At 37.0% G+C, this 24,224-nt stretch overlaps 1 protein-coding gene across 2 annotated transcripts in view; it reads left to right on the top strand.

The window, feature by feature from the left end:
• Positions 1–24,224, top strand: part of LOC121419874 (DNA polymerase epsilon catalytic subunit A-like) — a 59,963-nt gene that overhangs the window by 18,568 nt on the left and 17,171 nt on the right. For both annotated transcript variants that reach the window (XM_041614338.1, XM_041614336.1), the window contains exons 12-35: positions 36–248; positions 669–776; positions 1,278–1,406; positions 2,265–2,367; positions 3,099–3,245; positions 4,528–4,673; positions 6,137–6,285; positions 8,663–8,755; positions 9,662–9,806; positions 10,532–10,689; positions 11,469–11,664; positions 12,951–13,076; positions 13,746–13,937; positions 14,178–14,258; positions 14,773–14,895; positions 16,654–16,887; positions 17,430–17,636; positions 17,985–18,120; positions 18,848–18,944; positions 20,479–20,617; positions 21,232–21,338; positions 21,898–22,026; positions 23,209–23,290; positions 23,936–24,020. In XM_041614338.1, the coding sequence (XP_041470272.1) occupies positions 36–248; positions 669–776; positions 1,278–1,406; positions 2,265–2,367; positions 3,099–3,245; positions 4,528–4,673; positions 6,137–6,285; positions 8,663–8,755; positions 9,662–9,806; positions 10,532–10,689; positions 11,469–11,664; positions 12,951–13,076; positions 13,746–13,937; positions 14,178–14,258; positions 14,773–14,895; positions 16,654–16,887; positions 17,430–17,636; positions 17,985–18,120; positions 18,848–18,944; positions 20,479–20,617; positions 21,232–21,338; positions 21,898–22,026; positions 23,209–23,290; positions 23,936–24,020 (3,325 nt within the window). The remainder of the gene's footprint in view (positions 1–35; positions 249–668; positions 777–1,277; positions 1,407–2,264; positions 2,368–3,098; positions 3,246–4,527; positions 4,674–6,136; positions 6,286–8,662; positions 8,756–9,661; positions 9,807–10,531; positions 10,690–11,468; positions 11,665–12,950; positions 13,077–13,745; positions 13,938–14,177; positions 14,259–14,772; positions 14,896–16,653; positions 16,888–17,429; positions 17,637–17,984; positions 18,121–18,847; positions 18,945–20,478; positions 20,618–21,231; positions 21,339–21,897; positions 22,027–23,208; positions 23,291–23,935; positions 24,021–24,224) is intronic.

Below are 24,224 nucleotides of genomic sequence, written 5' to 3'. Positions count from 1 at the left end.
TTGTTCATTCACTTCCATTTTCTTAATTGATCCAGGTCTTGCGGAAGGGATCTGGAACTCTTTGCGAGGCCTTGTTGATGGTCCAGGCCTTCCATGCCAACATCATCTTCCCAAACAAACAAGAGGCGGTCTTCAATAAGCTGACCAGGGATGGCCATCTCTTGGAGACCGAGACTTACGTCGGAGGTCACGTTGAGGCGCTGGAATCTGGTGTATTTAGAAGTGACCTGCCTTGCCGCTTCAGAATGGTAATTGAAACCAAGTTCTTGTGTTAAAAAGATTAAGACTGGTATTTCATCAAATCAAATTCTGCAGATAGTCCTGTGCACTACACACAGAAATGCATTCATGGGACTACAGAAACAAAGTCATGCACATTTATGCAACTGTTAATTGTAATTATTCTGAATGTGATGAAATATACTATTCGCAATGTTAACTCTGTTGTTATCCTTCTTAAATATAACAGAATAATTTTACAGCTGTCTTATGCTACATTCACAAATACCTTTACGATCACAGTACAAACAATTTTTATACATAGCGATCAGTGGTATGAAATGATTTGTATGGTGTTCGTAAATTCATTTTTGACCATAGCATTAGATTAAATTTAATCTTTCACCTCTTCTATTTTTTATGTTTACTATTTCCTTTATTGTTTTAAGGTCCCCGAGGCCTTCCAGCAGTTGATGGACGATGTTGAGAGAACAATGAAGCATGCCATCGAGGTCGAGGAGAAGATCCCGCTCAGTACCGTCACAAACTTTGAAGAGGTGAAATACTTACTCAACGCCTGGGCAGGACTGTCTCTCACCATGAAAATATGCTAGGCAAAACTACGCCTCATACATATGAATGATCTAGAGTGTTAAAATTGCTCAGTAAATATTTTATTCATTGTGGGGATTGTCTGTTTGTGGTCAGGTTTCCCTTTTTCATTGGATTTGGGACCAAGAACCAGTGGGGCTGTTTTCTTAACGTCAAGAATGAGAGGAACAAAAGAGAGTCTGAGGAAATCTGATTGGTTGAGCTCTGTTGGTAGTCTGCACTTGGTAGTTTGTCATGATAGCTTAAAAAGCAAGAGGTATGGTTCATGTATTCTATGAAACAAACTTGGAATGGCTTTGAAAACTTATTGTTTTTACGTCTATCAAAATTTGTTTTTTAAGTGGCAATATCAATAATATCATACAGGCATGGGTGACAGTATTATACAAACAACATTATGTTTGGTGCAAACTGGCCAAAACTTTTTTTTTTTTTCTTTGTCTTAGGTCTGTGAGGAGATCAAGGAAAAATTAGCCGCCCTCCGTGACAACCCTGCTAGGCTTGAGAATCCTGTTATCTATCATCTTGATGTCGGAGCAATGTACCCTAATATAATCCTTACTAACAGGTTACAGGTGAGAGGTTATCAAATTGGCAATGCAGGTTTTATGATGCACATGTGAGGGAGCATTAAATGATATTACATAGTCCCACAATCAAGGGTTAGTCATTCGATTATTGAAATGCAAGTTGTTGATTTATGGTCAGTTACAACTCAACTTTTTGCAACACTCCATTGTGCTTGATCTTGAGACTCATGCTTGATTTTCAGTTGATAGACCCATAAGCTCATATTATTAGATGAATTAGTAATGAACCAATATTGTATTGGACAATGTGTAAAATAATAGAGATGGGCTGAAGAAGCAAAATTCTTTTCTCTTAGAATTGAATTTCTATTAAAAAGTAAGTCCGCTCAAACATCTAGTTGATTTTTATTAAGACTAGAAAAACCAAACAAGCATATTTTTTTTAAATTAAAATCTGATGCAAAATAGTTTTACTGGTATGGCAATAAAAATTTTGGTTATTTTACTGAATACGACACCAAGATAGATTCTTGTCATCTGATTGGTCGTTTGATATTGATCATTCAGCCCATTTTACAATGATGTAATCCGTGCGATTTTGGATCCATACGATTTTGTCCATTGCACACGCACTGAGACCACCAGCACTGCAAGTGTGTTTGCAGTGCGCATTTTGTCTGCGACAATGAACAAACCATGTTCACACTGAATGCACTTTTATTCAAAGTTATAAATGTAAGATGACAAGTATCTATTTTTAGGTGTAATTTTAAACAAATAATGAATGTTTGTGAGTGCAATGGTGCCTCGTTGAATTGATCATTTCATCTTTCACCTCATGAAGTATTCCGTCCATTGCACCCACAAACATTCATTATTTGTATATTGTTGTATTTCTTGCAGCCTTCAGCCATGGTAGATGAAGCCGTTTGTGCAGCATGTGATTTCAACAAACCAGGAGCTCGGTGTCAGAGAAAAATGGCATGGATGTGGAGAGGAGATTACAGTAAGTTGAGACAAGAATAAAAAATAATTGAATTAACTCTTTGCATTCCCTCTAAACAGGATGTCTTGAAATGGCTGTCAAGGCCAATCCTCCATTTACATTTTGTTTTTCAGTAAGTTGGAGTAAATCATCTATCATGTAATTAAAGTTCTATTGACAACTGGCAGGGCTGTCATTTTTTAAATCCCAAATACTGAACACCAACAATATGAGTGATGGGATGTCAGTCTTCAAACAAAAGTTTTTATAGAAGAATTAGATTGGGGCCATCGTTTGGACATCGAAGGAGACAAAAACATCTTCTTTTGCACTGGGGTTTCTCAACATACATCAAATAGCACAAACAGTTGGGAATATTGCTTGTAAAGGTCTTGAAATCTTTAAAATTCTTTTAAAAAAAGGTTTTGGTCCTATCCTATCAAGGTATATTGGAAAACTACTTCACACAAAGTTCTTGAAATTGAACCTGTTTGGAATATAGCAACTTAGTATGGTCATGCAGCATCATCTGACCCATTGCATGAAACTTTTGCCTGTGGAAAAACAAATACTGTGGTACCAGTAAACAAAATTATGCCAATGCAACTTTTGTGCAACAGGGCCACGTTGGATTATTTTATGGAATTGCCCATTTATATACCTTTGATAGGGTGTGGACCTAGGGCATTACCAAATGTAACAGCAGAAATAAATTGTTACACCTTGTTTTCTGTGTATCATCTTTGTTTTAGTGCCAGCTTCAAGGGGTGAGTACCACAGGATTCAACAGCAGCTTGAGATAGAGAAGATCCCTCCAGCCAATCCGGGCGAGCCTCACAGAGTCTTCCATGAACTTGGTAAAGAAGAACAGGCCATGCTGGAAAAGAAAAGACTTCAAGGTATAATGGCATTGCTGGACAATAATGATAATAGTCAGTTCTTTTAAAGCGCATGACACATTCTGGATAACGTCTCTATGCTCTTGCAAAGGATATTATTTAGTAATATTATTACCCTAGCCGTAGCTCAAGCAGCTTTTACGCGCTCGGCATTTCAAGGAATAAATTCCTGCCAGGTACCTATTCACCTCACCTGGGTTGAGTGCAGCACAATGTGGATTAATTTCTTGCTGAAGGAAACTACACCATGGCTGGGATTTGAACCCATGACCCTCTGTTTCAAAGTCCGGAGGCTAATCCACTAGGCCACAAGGCTCCACATGATTGCTCCCCAGGGAGTTGAGAAAGTATGTGCATTGTGTTCATGAGTAATAAATATCTGTAAAGGGGTTAGAGACATTTGTCCAATGGATTAAATGCTATGTAAAATTGATAAGTAATTGTGAAGATATGGATTTGACCAAATGTTTGTCATTGGCCTGGAGTCCTGGGGTGCCAGGTTTTCTGATAGTGTTTCATCAAAGTTGATGCATATTGAAATATTGTGTTAATTGTACCATGTCTCTGTACCTTGACTATTAATATTAACTGTAGGCTACATGTATTTGATTTCCTTTTCTTTTTAGTTTCACCCTGTCTTTTTTCTCTCTCTTATGTAATTGTTTTTTCCTGCTTGACTCTGTGTGATGCCGTTTTTAAACTTGAACTTGTTTTTCAGAGGTCATTTTGAATGAATCGTATTGGGCTTTTAATGATCCAGCCATGAACATTTATTATATTGTATGTGAAATATTGCATTGTAATTGTTTTTAAAGTGGAAATCAATCAAACTGAATTAATTATGTTTTCTCCTTCCTACATTCACTGAAATTGCAGAGCAATTGATAATTTTGATTTGATTTATTGTTTTCATCTGCATCCATAACATTCGTTAACACATGATAAACATAATACAGTATGTTAGCATTTTTGGCATGAATCATAAATAAAGTGTACAAACAATAATAAGTCCAGACAAAAATGATTAACTACCAAATTATTAAATGATATTCACAATTTGCAGGAGGATTGTCATCATAAGCAGATTGCTTGAAAAAAAAAGACAATCCCAATCCCAATGTAGGAAGAGGTTGTGGGATAATGTTTTTGGTTAGGGTTTTAGGGTTACAGATAGCTCTGTAATACCTTCAGTGACCGTCTAAGGGTAATTCCAGAGATTGAGAATTGATGACAGTATTTGGATATTACATGTATCTTTTGATCATCCTTGCATTTTTTGTAGAGTATTGTCGTAAAGCGTACAAGAAGACAAAGATTACAAAGCAAGAAGAAAGAGATACTACTATCTGCCAGAGAGAGAACTCTTTCTACGTCGACACTGTGAGGGCGTTCAGAGATCGACGTTATGAGTTCAAAGGGCTTCTAAAGGTTGGTCTATTAAGTTGTCATTTTTTGTGTGAAACAGTGAATATGCAGGCAATTTACATACATGCATTATGTGGCTTATATATTTCCTAATTGTGAATTTGACTGTAGGCTCCGGTTTAGGTCTTGTAAGTTGTTTTTAAATGTCATTTTAACTAAGGAAGTAAATAGACCTATTTGATGAAACTTGGCCATAAGGGTAATCAATTATCACAGATCATGTCCAAGTTAGAGCTGACATGATCAAAGTAAAAGGTCATTTAGGATCAATGAACTTTGATGATGTTGTGCTATCAACATGAACAACTCAACCAAGGTTAAGATTCTAAATTTTCAAGATAATTTTGAAGGCATAAATCCCTATTTCATGAAAATTTTGTATAATGATTATCAAGAATCTGCAAGTTGATATGTCATTTCAGATGCTAGGAGAATGTCAAGGGTCATTTAGGGGTCAATAAACTGATGTCAACTTTAAAAAAAACAAACAGACAAATGTTAGGATTTGAATTTTTGAAGACAATTTTGAAATTATCTATCAGTATTGAATTAAGCATGGATATAATGGATAACAGGTATCACCAGTGAGACAAGTAAGATTTCAGGTTACTGGTTGCAAAGATCAAACTTTCATTTGAATTGATATCTTGTTCATTACTTAGATATATTTAAACAAATTAAATAAAAAGATATAAGAGACATTTATTGGATATAAAAAAGATTATGAAAGAAAATGCAGGTTTCTCAATCAATTTCAAAGAAGGTAGGATTTTATGAAATGAATGTTTTTTCTTTCTCATTTTGAAAAAAATTATTCATCTTACATTGAGTTGTTTTTGAAGTCACACTGCTGATATATTAAACAAATATATCATGCTTTGAAAAAGTATAGTGGAATTATTTATCTGAGGGTGGTCTGGCAATTACTATTTTTCCCTGAGGGAGGGAAATATACTAGTTTTGCCAGTCCAACCGAGGATTAATAATTTCCACCATGCTTTCGAATGAAATGCCTGACATATTTGTTTTGTATCCTACTTTTAATAATTTATAACCAAAATCTATGTGCTGAGCTTGCAAAGTCTGGTTACTTGCCTTGAATTACCTACTTTTCTCCGAGCCACCGTGCTCAGCGGAACGCAGATTAGTGCCTGCGCCGACGCATCGCTGGACTTGCCCGGGAGAGAGAGCTCGCTGGCCGGTGCGCCTGAGAGTTTAGCTAAATATCCAGTTTTCTGAAATAATGACTTCAGAATATTGGTATAGCGAAAAATATATCAAGGTCTGACGTCACACAACATCTTAGTTGAAATATATTTGGTCACATGATGCTATTTGAACCAATCACTATACAGGATTCAATCTATGTGGGATATATTTGAATTATGTAACACAGTTGAGAATGTCAGAGGCATTCCATTTGTTATTGTGATTGATTGGACTAAACTTCATCTTTGAAATGGCAGGTTTGGAAGAAGAAGGTTGTTGCTGCGACAGAGAAGGGTGATGCTGCTGAGATCAAGAGTGCTAAGAACAAGGAGATTCTCTATGACTCTCTACAGCTGGCTCATAAGTGTATCCTCAACTCATTCTATGGATATGTCATGAGGAAAGGGTAGGTTCATGCTCCTAGTCATTCTCCTATAATTTTTCAATTCAATTCCATTTATTAATAATTCATAAAATGCAAAGCAGATATATACAATAAAATGTAAATGGGAATCACAACAAAAGCCTATGGCTTGCTTTACAGTGATCCCACTACATACATGGTAAATCAAGAACTTAAAAGAACAAACAAATCTACATTTCAATATTTACGTGGTAAATGGTGGTGATTTTTTTTTCCCCGATTGCCAAGAGAGCATGGATGCGTGTGAGCAAGCAACCAGAGGACCGACGGCTTAGGCCCCTCTCCGAGGGACCTGGTTAATGAAGATTGATGCTTTATCAAAGTGCCACTAGCGCATCAAGTGGGAATCGAACTTGGGTCACCGGAATCCGAAACCTCCATTTTACAGACTGAGCTTTCTTGCCTCCATAAATTGATATAAATTTATACTTATCAACTTACCACTATGGTAACTGTGCCATTAGGTACCTTGTCAAAAGACTTTTAGCAGGAATTCCACTACAAAGGCACTATGCGCCTTTTCATAGCGGCTTTCCTGCATTCTTCTTTGTTTTGCCAATGAGCCCCCAAAGTTTGGAATAGCTTATCTCTTGAAGTCAGGAAAGTACCATACGTAAACAACTTCAATCGAAACTCAAAACACATATATTTCATATATATCAGGCATTTTAGGAGTCTAATATAGAGCAGTAGAATATATACTTTAGTGAATAGTTTCTACACTCTGTGAATATACATGTATATATTATCATTATTAGACGTGTGAGAATTAGAAATGAAAGGTCACTTGCAGGATTCCTAAGCAAAAGACTCGGCTCTGACTGTTAATGAGGTACCTTATAATAACTATTGTACAACGCCTGCTTATCTTGTTGTACACGATCAAATGGGATCCTGAATGTCACACATTCGTACCATTGCACACAAGACGTACCATCCAAAATGTACTATTGCACGGCTTTAGGAGGTGACGTCACAATGCGATTTCATTAGTTGAAAAAGGTGACAATGCGCGTACAGCCCGCTTCCTAAATGCGCAATGCTGTCTAAGATCATGTGCGCTTGTGGGCCTGGGCGCGGCTGGCCCCGCTTGTGTGGGATTTTGCTTTTGGCTTTCAATATGTTTGCTCCCTTTTCATACATTACTGGAGGGAAAAAACTCTTGTTTATTCCACATTATCGCGAGATTCCGAGGCGTTGTACAACACAAATAGCGAATATTCTTATTCGTGCGATGGTGCGAGATTTCGCATTCGGTGAAAGAAAGAAACGCTCTATTCAACTCGGCTAACGCCTCGTTGAAAAGAGCATCTTCTTTCACCTCATGCGAAATCTCGCACCATTGCACTCATGCCTATTCGCTATTTGTATACCATAGAATCCTTTATTGTGAATGGCTACTGAAAAGTATCCCTGATTTCTTCAAGTTTTCATTCATTCTTGTTAAGACTGCTAAGATCACTTTTTTAAGGATCCAAATGTTGTCCGTCGTCCGTCCGTCACAAATCTAATGACACATAACTCCACAACCGTAAGTCGCTTTTCAACCAAACTTGGATGGTAGATGGACTTGGGGGACCTGCATGTTATGCTGCAGTTGGAGGTCACATGGTAAGGTCAAAGGTCATTTTCAGGTCAATGTTAAAGTTTACATGCAAGACTCTCTTATGACACCTAACTCCGCAACCGTAGGTCGCTTTTCAACCAAACTTGGATGGTAGATGGACTTGGGGGACCTGCATGATATGCTGCAGTCGAAGGTCACATGATAAGGTCAAAGGTCATTTTCAGGTCAACCTTCCCTAACTCTGCAACCGTAAGGTGCTTTTCAACCAAACTTGGATGGTAGATGGACTTGGGGGACCTGCATGTTATGCTGCAGTCGGAGGTCATACGATAAGGTCAAAGGTCATTTTCAGGTCAACCTTACCTAACTCCGCAACCGTAATGTGCTTTTCAACCAAACTTGGATGGTAGATTGACTTGCTTTTGCCTTGTGCTTTCTAGTAAATTAGATCACCATTTATATATTTTGTAGATAAAGAAAAAGGTAAGAGTTAAAGTAAAGTGTTGACTTCTAATCCGAGGTTGACTAAATTGCTAAGTTGACTGCTTTTTCAAACTTGCAATGTTACAGCTTTTAAATTCCGATGTGCATTTTTATTGTATCTTTACTAAATTTATTGTCTTTTTAAAAAAAATATTCTCTGTTTTCCTTTTGAATGTTTATGTATCTTGAGCATTTAATGAATTCTATTTTTATACTAATTCTTTTCATCTCCCAAATTGGCAACTGCTTGTTGGAGATCAGTTGTAGAGTATTGAAAGCATATTCTTTGGTTTTATTTACCTTGTATAGATCTCGATGGTACTCAATGGAGATGGCTGGTATTGTATGCTACACTGGAGCTGGGATCATCACTCGAGCTAGAGAACTCATCGAACAGATCGGGTAGGTCTCTTTACATTATCATAATAATAATAATTGACATTTACACAGCGCTTTATCAATAAATTATTATTACCCGGTCACTGGATTCATAGCATTTCAAGCAGCGTGTTAGGTGCACTTGCTAAACCAACCACAATGACGGTTGTTTCCTACCGGTACCCAATTAGCACCTGGGTGAGAGTGGCAAAGTGTGGTTTGATACCTTGCCAAAGGACGCAAGGCCATGGTGGGATTTGAACACACGACCCTCTGATTACAAGGCGAGAGTCAGAACCGCTACACCACGGTGCTTCCATGGTGTGGTTGTCCAATCATGTACTGGTCTACAAATAATGCACAGGTGAGGGAGTGTTAGTGGTGTTGCAGCCCACTTTATATTGTTAACAAAGGTTATACCTGAGTTGCTTGCATTACCAATACATCACAAAAATAATAATAATAATAATAAACAGTTCTTGTATAGCGCATATCACAATTATGAATAATGTCTCTATGCGCTTCCAAAGGACTTGGATATTATTACCCCAGCTGTAGCTTGGCTGCCGTAATTACTATGATTACAGCGCACACGCATTTCAAGGAATAAATTCCTGCCAGGTACCCATTCACCTCACCTGGGTTGAGTGCAGCACAATGTGGATAAATTTCTTGCTGAAGGAAATATGGCTGGGATTCGAACCCACAACCCCCAGTTTCAAAGTCCGGAGACTAATCCACTGGGCCACAACGCTCCACGTTAAGCATGTGCATTGTTTTATGAAAGGGTAAACAAGTGAAATTTAAGAGAAATAATGGATTATACATTTAGATAAGACCATAATGAGTTTGACTTTCATATTCGTGAACTGAGCTAGTTTGCAAACCTCTGACATCACTAATAAAGAATTTTTCATTGTCATTTGTCAGGCGCCCTCTAGAGTTGGATACAGACGGTATCTGGTGTGTGATGCCAGCCAGCTTCCCTGAGAACTTTGACATCAAGACCACCAACCCAAAGAAGCCCAAAGTAGCCGTTTCTTATCCCGGTGCAATGCTGAACATCATGGTGTTTGTAAGTTTCTTTGATTTTGATGGAAAACAAGCCCAAATATTTCCTCAAAGAAGCCCAAAGTAGCTGTTTCTTATCATGGTGCAATGCCAAACATCATGGTGTTTTTAAGTTCCTTTGATTTTGATGGAAAACAAGCCAAAAATAAGCCTAAAGAAGCCAAAAGTTGCTGTACACTATTCTGGTGCAATGCATGTTTTAATTGTTCATTTTCAGAATAAGTTTTTAAAGAGATGGACATGCAATGATTGATGGGAAATTTTGCAGATGTTTAGACCCATATAAAGAATGTTCCCATTTACTTTCTCCATTTACAAAATTAATTCCTAATCCATTGCACTAATTTTTAGGAAATTGGATGCATATATGTGTATTTTTATTTACACAGATAAGGAATATTATTTTTTTTTTATAAAGACTTGATAGAAAGTTTTCAAAAAAAAATTAATGAATAAGTTTCAAAACATCGTTGTTTTGACAATTTCCCTTTCTATCATCGTGCATGCTTTGTATTCCTGAATTAAGTGGCATTTTGAATTTGGTCTCACAAGATGTGCGAGACCCAGACAAAACCCCCTCACAAAACATCACAATAAAACTTTTATGCAATTCAGATTTAGTTGGGAATTTCAACTTCAGTTGGGAATGTTCCTTTGGCCTGATTAAAGATGACAATGTATCGCCATGGTCAAAATTCACCTTATGATTTTATTTTGTTTTTTCTGAAGGACTACAACACAAATGACCAGTACCAGGAGTTGGTTGACCCCAGCAATTTGACGTATGAGGTCAGGAGTGAGAACTCTATCTTCTTTGAAGTAGACGGGCCATACCTTGCCATGATCCTCCCAGCATCCAAGGAAGAGGGCAAGAAGTTGAAGAAGAGGTAAGGTCAAGGGTCATTGGTCTAGGGCCCATGTCATAAAAGAGTTACAACTTTGTTAACTGCCATTCAAATGTCATGGGAAGATTGTTCAACAGCTAATTACAATCAATGTTTCCTTTATAGTTGTAAGTTTCTATGAAATTCTTAAGTCATTTTATCTTTAAAGTATTTTATTTTATCTAATAGAAGGAAATTTGTATTCTTAGATGACATTTTGTCTCTCAGTTAAAATTTCGAATTTTATGTGCAATAAATTTTATCTTTCCTATCTAAAGATGATCCCTCAGCAGAGCAGTGCCTGCCTAAACATGCATGTATCCATCATGTTTCAAACCATTGCATCATGTATACATAAGGCACATGAAATGTGAACCAATATTTGAAATTTTTGGTTTCCCATTATTGAACTGCATTCTTTTGTACAGGTATACAGTCTTCAACTTTGACAGGTCAGTTGACAAGCTATTAGTAAAACAGAGAATTTCCGTTCACATAATAAGATTGATTAGTCTTTTACTACTACTTTTTGTACAAGCTTCCAGTGTTCACCATTGACTAGTTAGTGGTAGAGCTGAAAGTCTTTGATATTAAGCGGAAGAGAGAGCTTCTGTTCACATAGCTCTGATCGGTCTTCTTAACATTGCTGATGTTTGTACATGTATGCAGTGTTCATTGACTAGTTAGTGGCAGAGCTAAAAGACTTTGATATTAAGCGAAAGAGAGAGCTTCTGTTCACATAGCCCTGATCGGTCTTCTTAACATTGCTTTCTTTTGTACAGGTATGCAGTGTTTAACTTTGATGGATCGTTGGCCGAGCTGAAGGGGTTTGAGGTGAAGCGGAACGGAGAGCTTCAGTTGATCAAGATCTTCCAAGCGTCTGTCTTTGAAGCATTCTTGAAAGGTGTAACCCTTGAGGAATGCTACTCTGCCGTTGCCAAGATTGCCGACTACTGGCTTGATGTGCTCTACAGCAAGGTTCAGTTAAAACTTATTTACTCATAAATGTCCATAAGATACAAATGAATACCTCCTACTACTCTGCGGCCATAGGCTCCAGAGCTGCCAAGTAGTACTGATTTTCAGTATTTAGTACTGAAAAGTGAGAAAAATACTGATAGTTTAATGTAAATACTGATTTCTAAAGTTTCAGCTTGATGTGTTGTCCTATGGTATTTTAGGAAAATGCTGATTTCCTCACCGAAATACTGATTTTCAACTTTTGTAGCCCTATCAGCAATCTCTTGTATGCATTTTCTCTTGCTATGGCCATTCTACCCTGTATCCAATTCCTGGTATTATCTATTCATCCTGTTTTCCTGTGACATGGGCTCCTTAATTGAAGGTTCGCGATGAATTGCAAGTCTGAAAAGACCTCACTGATTGGTTCCCAGTCGGTATTTTAAACAGAGTACGTGTGCAACAACGATCTTGATTGGTCATTGGTATAAGGCAATTGATTGCAAACCTTTGTGTTAAGGAGCCCTGGCCCGGCCTTCCCTTCCATGTTCACCTTCTACTGTCATTTGGACTCTCTTCGTACAAACGTATACCATATAGTCAACATTAAAAAAAAAAAGTCAAATTCACTCCCACACACTGAAACAAATAGGAACTCCCTTTGGAACGCCTTTGGAACTCCCTCCCTTCTTCACTTCATGAAATTGACAGCATAGAACTCTTTAATCCGTCTCTCAAAACTCACTTATTTCGGCAGATGTGTAGTGATTAACTTATTGGATGAGCCTGCGCCTTTGAATGTTTTTAACAGATAATTGGCGCAATATAAATCCTGTGGATCATCATCATCACCCACTAGACTACACATGGGATTGATTGTAAGAGAGAAAGCCAGAAGAAATGAGCCTTGTAATAACTCACCTTAAAGTATTTTCATAGACATTTCATACACTTGTCTCAAAATTATGTATCCTAGGTAGCATTTCATAAAGGGATTTGCCAGTGATTTTCATTTATTAGTTTGATTCCAGCCAAGTAAGATGCAAGGATTTGCAGTGGCTTTATAACATTGGCTGATGTTTGAAGGTTTGCATGGTGATATGAACTATGGCAGAATTGGTTTACGCTACACCATATGTAAATTCCTGGACTTTACACTTGGTGTACGGTGAACCTTATAACATTTCTCAATGAAAATAACTACTTGTGTCATGAAACACTCCCCCGATCTGAGTATGTTCTCAGGTTGACAGTGAAGAATATATCTTTCGATATGACCAAAGATAATTTGTCTCCCTCTGTAGGCTGTGGACATGCCAGACTGCGAGCTGTTTGACTTGATCTCTGAGAATCGGAGTATGTCTCGCAAACTTGAGGATTATGGCGAACAGAAATCCACCTCCATCAGCACGGCTAAGAGACTCGCTGAGGTGACTGGTCTTTTCATTAAAATAGTCCCACTTTGTATGGTTGATATAAATGGGGTCATGATATAATAATAACAAAAATATGTCCATTTATATAGTGCAGTTACTATGTGCTATGGGCATATACTCAACTGCGCTTTGATACTTGGCATCATATTATTACCCCGGCTGTAGCTGAGCCGCCATATTAATTGGCGCTAAAGTGTTCAAGGAATAAAATGAATGATATCATTATCTTGAAATCCCTGTAGTACATTGGGGTCGACTGCTCATCAATACCGTTGCATATGACGTCTTGCGAAGTGTTCATGGCAATGACTTGTGCACACTTATTATTATTATCATTATTGTTATCTTTATTATTATGGTCATTATTATTAATATTATTATTATTGTTATTCACATTATTGTTGTTTTTGTTATTATTATTATTGTTATTACTATTATTATTCTTATTATTACTAATATTATGATTATTATTATTATTATTTTTATCAATACTATTCTTATTAATATTATTGTTTTTATTCTTATTATTGTTATTGTTATTGTTTTTATTACTATTATTATTATTTTTCTTATTAATATAATGATTAACATTATTATTATTATGTTGTTGTTGTTATTATTCAATGTTATATTGGTATTCTCCTCTCCTATATTATTCACTAGTTCCTTGGTGATCAGATGGTAAAGGATAAGGGCTTGGCGTGCAAGTTTGTCATCGCAAGGAAGCCAGAGGGTGCCCCGGTCACCGAGAGAGCCATCCCGCTAGCGATCTTCCAGGCTGAGCCGAGCATCAAGAAACACTACCTCAAGAAATGGCTAAAGCATCAGACTATGACAGACTTTGACATCAGAACGGTAGGTCTTTGAGTGCTAAATAAGTAGGCCTAGCTAAACTTTTCCCAGGCTTGGCAAAATAATATTATTGAAAAATGCATTCAAAAATATGAAGCTATATTCTTTGAAATTTTTAGATATGTTTTTAATAGAAATGTAATTCTTTTTTTTATAAAAACTTCACTTATTACTACTCCATTTCTAACACAATTCAACATTAAGATCAGGTAATGTTTTTTCATGTTTCTGTATTCTTTATAGATTCTAGACTGGAACTACTACATTGAGCGATTAGGTAGCTGTATTCAGAAGATCATCACCATACCAGCTGCGCTTCAACAGGTTTGTGTCCTCTCTTCACCCAGGAGAAGATGGCTAGAATAAGAAAACTAAATGTTTAGGGTTCTTGTTCTTATTTCATTGTGACTTTGCCATTGACCAGTGATAGATTTGCTAACCGGCAATCAATTAGAGTTTCAAATTCCGATACTTCCAAGATTTCTTCTGACTTATTATTTTATGTCATCATAGACCTTGCTCTGGGTCATTTACAGGACTTTGCGAAGTCATAAAATCTAAGCTGAAAACAATCATGCTGACGATTACTAACACAACTAAGCACATGTGGGACAGTGTAGTATTATTGTTCGGAAAAAAATCTCGCACCAGGCTGGAAGCCCATGTATACCGGTATGTTGCTAATATCTTAGGTATTACATATTTCCTTTCAAACTCATTTGGCACATTTTTTTTTGTTTTGACATACAAACTCTTAATAGCCATTTTATTGTGTCATGTTCAAACCCACTTTTAGATCATTACTTCAACTTATATTTATGGTTAACTTTCTTTTCAGGTATCCAACCCAGTCCCACGTGTAGCTCATCCTGACTGGCTCCACAAGAAACTTTGTGAGAAGAATGATGTTTTCAAACAACAGAAGATCAGTGAGATGTTTGTTAGGAAACCAAAGATTGTGGTAGGTCACAATGCCAAAGATTAACTTAGGAATTAGTACACTACTTATAATAATAAAATTAATTTTTATGAAAACAGTGTATTATCTTTTCTGTTATGTATCCACATCATTTCAGGGTTCCCAGCCCATCAGGTAAAGCAGGGAAAATGAATTTTAATTTCTTCCAGTCAGGGAAAAATCAGGAAATTTGATTTTAAAAATACTTCAAATCAGGGGAAAATGCTTCAAATGAAGGAAAAGTCAGGGAATTTTGATCAGCCCCAAAATCAAAGCACGGTAGTCAGTCAGACTCTGTTATGTTTTGTTGCATTTCAAAACAACATCCATTGAATGACTGGTTATGGTGGTACCAATTAGTTTTACATTATTGTTTTTATACTGAAAATACCTGTAATTCACTGCAACAACTTAGAAAAGTTGTGAAATTGAGAATGGGTTTAAATAATTATCAGGAAATTTTTAAACTTCAGGGAAAAATCAGGGAATTTTGTTTTCTTGAAAATCTGGGAACCTTGCATTCTTATTTACCAGAAGTCCTTTCAGTTAATGATAATAATGCAACTTGCTCATATCCACTGTGCTGAGTGCTGAAGATGCTGTTGTCATTGCAATGGCTTCAGTGTGGTTAGCCATCCAATGGCACACAAGGAATCAATATTTGTGGAGCGTTGTGGCCCAGTGGATTAGTTTTCGGACTTTGAAACAGAAACTGATCCACGATGTGCTGCACTCAACCCAGGTGAGGTAAATGGGTACCGGTAGGAAGTAATTCCTTAAGAAGCTGTGTGCGCTATGAACGCCTCGCCTAGCCGGGTAATATAGGAGCGCCTTGAGCACCTAACAAGGTGAAAATGTGTGCAATATAAATATCCTATATTATTATTATTACTACTACTACTGCTACTACTACTACTACTACTACTACTACTACTACTACTACTACTACTACTACTACTACTTATGCTACTACTACTACTACTACTACTACTACTACTACTACTACTACTTCTACTATATACTACTATACTACTGCTACTACTACTACTACTACTATTGCTACTACTACTACTACTATTATATTTATTAAGCACATAATAATTAATACTTAATTATCTATGCGCTTTTCAATAAAAAAAAACTTAACTTAAACCATCTACAGGAGCTACAACAATAACTATAGAGTTTGCAGCATCTATAAATCTAAATTATTATTATATTTCTATCAGGTAACCATTTACTTGGCCTCTTTCAAGTTGTACCTGATGAATTTCACATTATTTTTTCCTGTTTTCTCTACCATGTATAACTGGAGATTTAAACTGCCCAACTCTTGCCAACACCTTAAAGACAAATTTAGCTTGGTTGCTGTTTTTTATGGTAATTTCTAATTGGGGGGCTTCAAGTATACCTAACAAAAGCTAATTTTTGCATTGACATAAACACACCTGGCTCATTGTATGATCTATTGAAAGTGCTTTTATTCTTCTTTGGAAGCCTCCCCCACTTGAGTTATGGCCGCCCTAAGTTGAAGTGATCCGAAGTCGGATTCCGGATTCATCTATACTAAAGATGGAATGGAAAAATTACTGCATTCATTGGAAGGGCTTTATCAAATTTTCCTCTTTTTTCGTTTTTTTTTCTTGTTTCCTTGATTCTGTACTTTCATCATGCAATAATTCTTGTGATTTTCTTGATTTTTTCAATAAAACCAGAATTATAGAAAAAAAATCCTCTCCTTTGTTCTCATTAACCATACAGCAACAAGAAATAGAATCATCCGTTCCTATGGAGTCTGAAAGCCAACCTGATATTGTGGATGTGGAAGACTTTGGGGCTCCCTCTGGAGGTAAGAAGAGGTCACCCAAGGTCGCTGTGGCAACCAAGAGAAAGCGGGACGATGCTGGGAGGAACGGCAGGATTGATAGCAACGGAGCCCTGACACAGTCTTGGGAGGATGTTCTAGGACCACCCCCTGATATGGGCAGGAAGAGAGTAAGAACTACAGAGTTTAAATTCTAAAGTTTCTGTTTTCTAAAATGCAAATTTTATGTACTGTGGCTTTCTCAATATCAAATCCCGTAGGCATGGATATTTTCTCGATATCAAAATTCCATGTTCTTTAGTGACTTACATAAAAGTACCTGATTAAACAATTGTAAAAAGTGAAAATCTTAGAACTGCTTATGTTAAAATGGCTTATATTCTAAGAATTGATTCTATCTTGTTCTGTAAGAATTACCATCAATGCAATGGCATCTTGCTGAACTAGATAATATCTTTGCCCATGTATGATGAGCCCATAAGAATACAAGCCTTTGCTTCTTAGTGGGCATTTCCATATTTGCAAATATAGATAAATTGTAATGATGATGCATTATTGTTGACTGTATTGACTTGATTTGCTTGACCAGATTTTTATAATTTTCTTGATTTTTGTTTTGTTGAAAAATGTAAAGAAAAAAAAAATTCTTCAAATGTAATACTTTTCACTTTGGAAAATTTATACCCACATTTCTCTTCACAAATTTATACAGAAAACAATCAAAAAGTGGGTGGAGTATCACAAACAGAAATGGGCGTTGCAGGCGAGACAGAGAAAAGAACGTAAACGACGTCGCCTTGACGATGGAATGGATGCAGGAGTTGGAGGCGTTGTCCGAGCGGTGTCTAGCACTGGGCTTGGGAGCTTCTTCAGACGGACGGCAAAAACCATGCTGGATCAACCTTGGCAGATTATTCAGGTTAGAATATGAAAAGTAAAAGATCTGAAATCATTCTTGTTTTAAAACTTTCTTATACCATGACAGCCAAAAAATTCACCAAAAATGGTATAGATTGAGAATAAAGTATTGTATTTCTGCTGTAAACTGAGTATCATTGAAAAGTAAGCATTATTTTGTATGAAATCCCTCCCCCTCCCATGATAAGTTTTGAACTCGAAAGTACTTTCAATATGCAACTCACGGCTCAATCTGCTGCTACAAGTAGCAAAAGGTAGGTTAGACTTAGGAATATGAATTAACTGTAAAATAATTATTTGTAACTGGAAGTTCTTTCCCATTCCTCTTCCTCGACTTTATTGTTTGTAGATCATGGAAACCGGTCATCCAGGTCTGTTCAAGCTCTGGGCTCTGATAGGCTCTGATCTCCATCACATCAAACTGATGGTTCCAAGAATCTTCTATGTCAACCAACGAACCCCAAAAGAAGCCACAGAAGGAGCGAGTAAGTCCTTGGTGATGATGGTATTGATCATGATTTGAATATAGTTATGGAACATACGTAGTGAAGATTATGATGAGGGTTTGGTCGTGATTTTGTTTCTGGTGATCATGGCCATCAGAGCACTGGTTGATGATGATGATGATGATGTTGATGATGATGATGATGATGATGGTTATGATAATGATGATGATGGTGGTGATGATGATGATGATGATGTTGATGATGATGATGGTTATGATAATGATGATGATGGTGGTGGTGGTGATGATGATGATGGTGATGATGATGATGATGATGATAATGATGATGATGGTAGTGGTGGTGATGATGATGATGATGAAGATAATGAAGGTGTTGGTGGTGGTGATGATGCTTTTGATGAAAGGTAGTTATGATGGTATTTATGGTGGTGAAGACAATGATTGAAGTAAATTTTCTAAAATGATGTAGGATTATGTAGGAAGTGATTGTGTCGCTGATTATGATTATCATTTGTCCGAGGTTGATGATTATTATGATAATGGTGGCAATGTGATGATTATGATGATCATGGTCATGGTGATTATGTTGATAATGATGATGATGGTGGTGATGATGATGCTTTTGATGAAAGGTAGTTATGATGGTATTTATGGTGGGGAAGTTTTAAATTTCTAAAATGATGTTGGATGATCAAACATGTGAGATCACAATTACAATTAAAGATGAATTATATTTGATTTCTTAGTGTGGAGGAAAGTGACCCGTACCTTACCAAGATCAAACCCAGTCTTGAATCTCTACCAGTACACTGTACCAGAGGATGTCTATCAGCAACATGCAAAGTAAGAATTTATTAAGAAGTATATAGCGCCCTCGCCTGGTAGTTGCATAATATAAAATGGTCAATCTGTCCCCTATTTTCATGATAACAAATAGCATGTCACCTCTGTTGTCTATCAAATTTGGGTTCATTTTCTTCCCTAGATATTGCTGCATTATTATTTTGTATCACTTGAATTTCAGAATAATGTTAATTTTACCGAAATGTGTGTTCTGTTTCTAGTTCTGTGAAAAAATGAATCTAGTTTTGGACTAGTAATGTAAGCATTTATTTCTGTATCATTGCTATACCTCTTTAATTCATGAAGTTAGTTAGCAGCACTTATAAAACCCCAAATTGCATTAACATTGATGGTGGTGGATTATTACAGAGCTGCCAAGTAGTACGATTTTTCCGTATTTCATACGGAAATCAATTTAAAATACGGCAGTACGCTTTTTCATGATAAAATACGGGAAAAACAAATTAGAGAAGAAAAGGTATTCCGTGTGTTGCTGCCCTCTACGTTCAATGAGTTATGCTTTCATCAAGGCTTTCCGATTAGAATTTTCGATATCCTGGCGAATCAATGCGGGTGACAAGTTCCGAGCGCACGCATGTAGTTTACGTTTACAAGCGCAAAGCAGCGGCTCAAATCGCGATATTTTGCGACTGGTAAATACGTCTGTAAGGATGATGACGTCATCCAAGATGGCAACTTACGTTGACCGACGGAAGGATCGAAGATGACGATGTTTCGATCATAATTTGAAACGAATTAGCCGTAACTGCGGTCTAAGGTACGATATTTCTGAATTTCATACATTTTTCCGTAAATATGGATGCAATTTCTTTTTCATAATGTGATATTTTATGATTTTATGTGCAAAAAACGATCGAAAAAAAAACAGGTTTCCGTCGAATGTTAGATCTAACGTTACTGCTAATACGTTGTCTGTACGTACGGGCCTCCAAATTCTTCAGTCTATGTATGGGTGAGTCAGCCAACGCAGTTCAGCGGAACAACCAAAATCTAGACTGAAGCTTTCGGTCTCGTGTGCGACGATGTGGGGCGCAAAATAATGTAAGAAGTGATCGAACTTTGCCATTATGCATGCATATTTATCTCATGGTAAAAATACGGATTTTTTGGTCAAAATACTGATTTTGGGGGATAAGAATACTGAAAATGCAAAATACAACTTGGCAGCTCTGTTATTACTAAGCAGTAAACCCTGCCTAGTAAGTGTTTCTCCATATTTGATATGTCATGAAACTGTCTAAGAAGGCATCATCATTCTGAAGTTAATTTGCTGAGATGAAATAATTCCTCTTAAAATAAATTACAAAATCACAGCCTTTCCTGAGTTTAGTGAGCTGTTGTCATATCTAGCAGCACCAGATTTGGGGGGGAGGTATGAGAAGCAGGTTCTGCTGGAGTTCCGAATATGAATACACATTCTTAAGAAAACATTGTTATTAAGAAATTATTACACCATGAAGAAATACCACTTTTTCATGTACAAGTATACACTATCCTCTTCTCTCCTTTTTAGTGAGCTGACGGCCGATCTAGCAGCTCCTGACATCGAGGGGGTCTACGAAACACAAGTCCCGCTGGAGTTCAGAGCCTTGATGAAACTGGGCTGCGTGTGCATGGTCAACAGACAACATGCCAAGTTTCTCCTAGGAGGGGTGAGTTGCTTGAAGATTGGTATTGGTATGCATGGGAGTTGTGGTGGTGTTTAGTGATGATAATGGTGGTTGGTGCGGCAGTTGGGGTGATGGTGGTGGTGGTGGATGGGGTGGTAGTATTGATTGTTGTAGTGATAATGATGGTTGGTTTGGTGGTAGTTGTCGTTAGGATAGTTGTGTAAATGGTGTTAGTGGTAGATTGGGCGGTAGGGTTGGTTGGGATAGTTGTAGTGGAGACAGTAGTTGTGGAGACAGTAGTTGTGATAGTGTTTGGGTGGTATTGATGGTTGTGGTTTTACTGGTAGTGGTGGTTCAGATTCAGGTGGAAATGCTGGTTGTCATGGTGGTGATCATGGTGGTCAAGGTTGAAGTTGTGGTTGGGATAGTAGTGGTGGAAATAGTGGTTTTGTTGCTGGTAGTTGGGGATGGTAGGGAGGATTAGAATAATGGTGTTATTGTGTTTGGAGTGGTATTGGTGGTTGAGATTCAGGTGATAATGTGGTAGTGATTGTGTTGTTGGTTTAGGTGAGAGGGATGGTTGTGGTAGTGGTGATGATGGTGGGATGGTAGTGATATATTCAATATTATCCAGTGTTACAATGTTCCTATTTCAGGATATGGATACCTTTGACCTCAGTCAGCTTGAGTTTAAGACGTTAGCTCAATTTCAATACCTTCCTTCTGGGAGTCTTAGAAGGGTCTACTTCTACCAAAACATTGTGTGAGTAACATTTGAACTTTGACCTCCCAGTGTGTGGTCATGTATGTGTAGGAACAAAACTTAAAACCATATAAGTATGTTTTTTTTTCGATATAAAAAAATTCTATGCAATCGAATGAAAGTTAAGCTGCGTTGGTGAAACATCCACAAACTTAAACTATTGATCCAAATGGAATTGCAAATTTTTACTGATTTTCAAGTTGCATTTGTTTGGATCAATAGTTCAAGTTTGTGGTTATTTTTCTGCATTATTGAAAAGCGAATAAAGGAGTCATAGACAAAATTTACCCCCTCCCCAAAAAATTGTCTTTAAAAAAACCAAACCCATTATTTTGTGCATTTAGAATGGTCATGCAAAGAACAAATGAACTTTGCAGAATACATGAAATAAAAACCACCTCTTAACCCTTGTTCCCTAAGTGAAGCAGGAACGCTTGTAATTTCAGTGTTTTTGTAATCTAATATGGTTGACCTTTGAACTCTGACCTCTTGCAATGATCTCTTTCTCATAAATATTGTTCCTTATGATCTCCTAATCTTTGAATCTAAACACGTTTAGAGGCTCTAAGTGCATGATGGGATTGTTCTTCTCAACGTCCGCCAAGGCTACGATCATCGCCGTGGATACGGTCAGGACCAATCAGATGCCTAATCTCACATCCATGTACCAACATGAGAGGCAGGCTAAGTAAGAACACTTTTTTAAAAATCATCATAATAATAAAAATAATAATAATGATAATAATGATATCAATCAAAATAATAAAAGTAATAATAATAAATAATAATAATATGGTCTATTTATGATGTATTGCACCGCTACTATAATTGCATATACTCTACTGAACTTGATGCTTGGTATCATATTACCCCGGCTGGAGCTGAGCCGCCACATAGGTGCTAAAGCATTTAAGGTATAAATCCTACCGGGTACCCATTCACCTCACCTGGGTTGAGTGCATCGCAATGTGGATAAATTTCTTTCTGAAGGAAAAGACACCATGGCTGGGATTCGAACCCACGTCCCTCTGATTGAAAGAAGAGTCATAACCACTAGACCACAATGCTTACACATTTTTCAGAATTTTAAACATTTATCATTATCATATAATGCAATAATGCAGTCTAGTCCTGAAATAATCGACTTACTATAAATAAAAAGTGCTGCACTCAACCCAGGTTAAAAGAGCTATGAATAAATCAGTATCATAGCTTATATAATCAGCCAGGGTAATATAGGAGCACATGGAGCACCTAACAAGGTGGATATTTGCTATGCAAATGCCATATTATTATCATTTTTAGGAGGGTTTTATCTCTCTCTCTCTCTGTGTTTTGCTGTACAAGCTTTTGAAATTATTGAATTGTGATAATAAAAAAGAATGGCCAAATCAGCTGACATCTCCATTATGATATATAAACATGTAGCTCTTGTTATCAATTGATAGTACATAGCCCTAAACAATATGGTTTTCTTAAGTACACTAATGTTTACTATTTAGTTGCTACAGATAAACCGGATTCAGGGACCAAACTACAAAGATAGATTTCCCACCCACAATGACAAAAATTTTTGTTTCCTTTGAACATTTGATCATTTACTAATGAACCTGTTTACAAAGACCACTTGATCAGAGAGACCACAATTTTTGTTTCCCTTGAGTAGTAATTATAGACAGGTTTTACTGTATATGTGTAATCACATGTTTTCTGTGAAGTGTTTTTCCCTTACCCATTTTTCATTATGCAAGATTAGTCTCCTTTCTCAACATAGAATCCAGGCAAAGAGTAGAGGCCTGCACATTTTACTTTGCATTGTAATGAGATATTTATTCATAAGAGAGTGTTACACAATTTCATTTCCCACCAGGTCTGAGCGCAGCAGTGAGAATGAACTCCTTCCTCGTGAGGATCATACCTTTGACATCGTGGTGGAAAAGGATATGAAAAAGGTAACCAGTCTTCAAAAGTTATTGTTAGCAGGTGCCAATCACTTCAACATGATGTGCAGGCCTTGAAATCTCTAGTGGTCAATGTTAGTGGCCACGATGCCCTCTTGTAATCAAAGTTGAGGTCATTAAACATGTGCCTTTCTTACCTGACATGGTATTCTTTTCTCATAAATGCGATTTGAATGATTTATCAAAATCCCCTCTAAAACTGACCTTGCTGCCCCCCGCCCTGTCTTGCTCTGGGGCCGTCTTCTCCCTGGCCTATTTGAGAAAATGCTCCTCATCAAAATGGCTTTGCTCCTCCAAAATTTACTTCCAGGCATGAAATGAATATCTCTCAAGGCCTCTGCACACTATGTTCATGTGATGATTTTGAACTTTACATGGTAAGATGTTCCATGTCAAAATACTAGCATCAAATTTAACATTTTATTTCAGGATTGGGTGGCAGAACTATTGTAAAGTGTGCAGTGGGCTTAAGTACATGTATCTCTTTGTTTAATAGGTCAAATATTGGTTGTAGAGAGTAGCAAGATTTAGACAAATTTAGATCTCTGAAATCATTTTTGATGTATGGTAGAAATCTCTCACTTGTTCCTGTAATGTTCTCAACCTAACTTTTTACTTTGTTGTTTGTTTGTTTAGGCATACCGTACCATTCATCGATTGCTGCTAGCATACAAGGATGAGAAGCGAGGACCAACGTTCATCTCTGTACAGGCTTCATTGAGTGAGTCTATCTTGAATTGTATCAAATGGGTAGAAGAAGAGAAAAAAAAGAAACAAAAGTGGTGATAGTTTGAAAGAAATTTGACAAGGAATAAGTAATGGATATTGAAAAATGTGATCCTTTCAACTTTGTAAATTTCAAATTTACAATTAGGGTAGTAGATTGTGACAAGTGGCAAGGACAATTCTCTCTTTTTGTTGGATA

This window comes from Lytechinus variegatus, chromosome 8 (genome assembly GCF_018143015.1).
Source record: "Lytechinus variegatus isolate NC3 chromosome 8, Lvar_3.0, whole genome shotgun sequence".
NCBI lineage: Eukaryota > Metazoa > Echinodermata > Echinoidea > Temnopleuroida > Toxopneustidae > Lytechinus > Lytechinus variegatus.
Note: the sequence above shows the minus strand (reverse complement) of the source record. Positions and strands in the feature narration are given on the sequence as shown.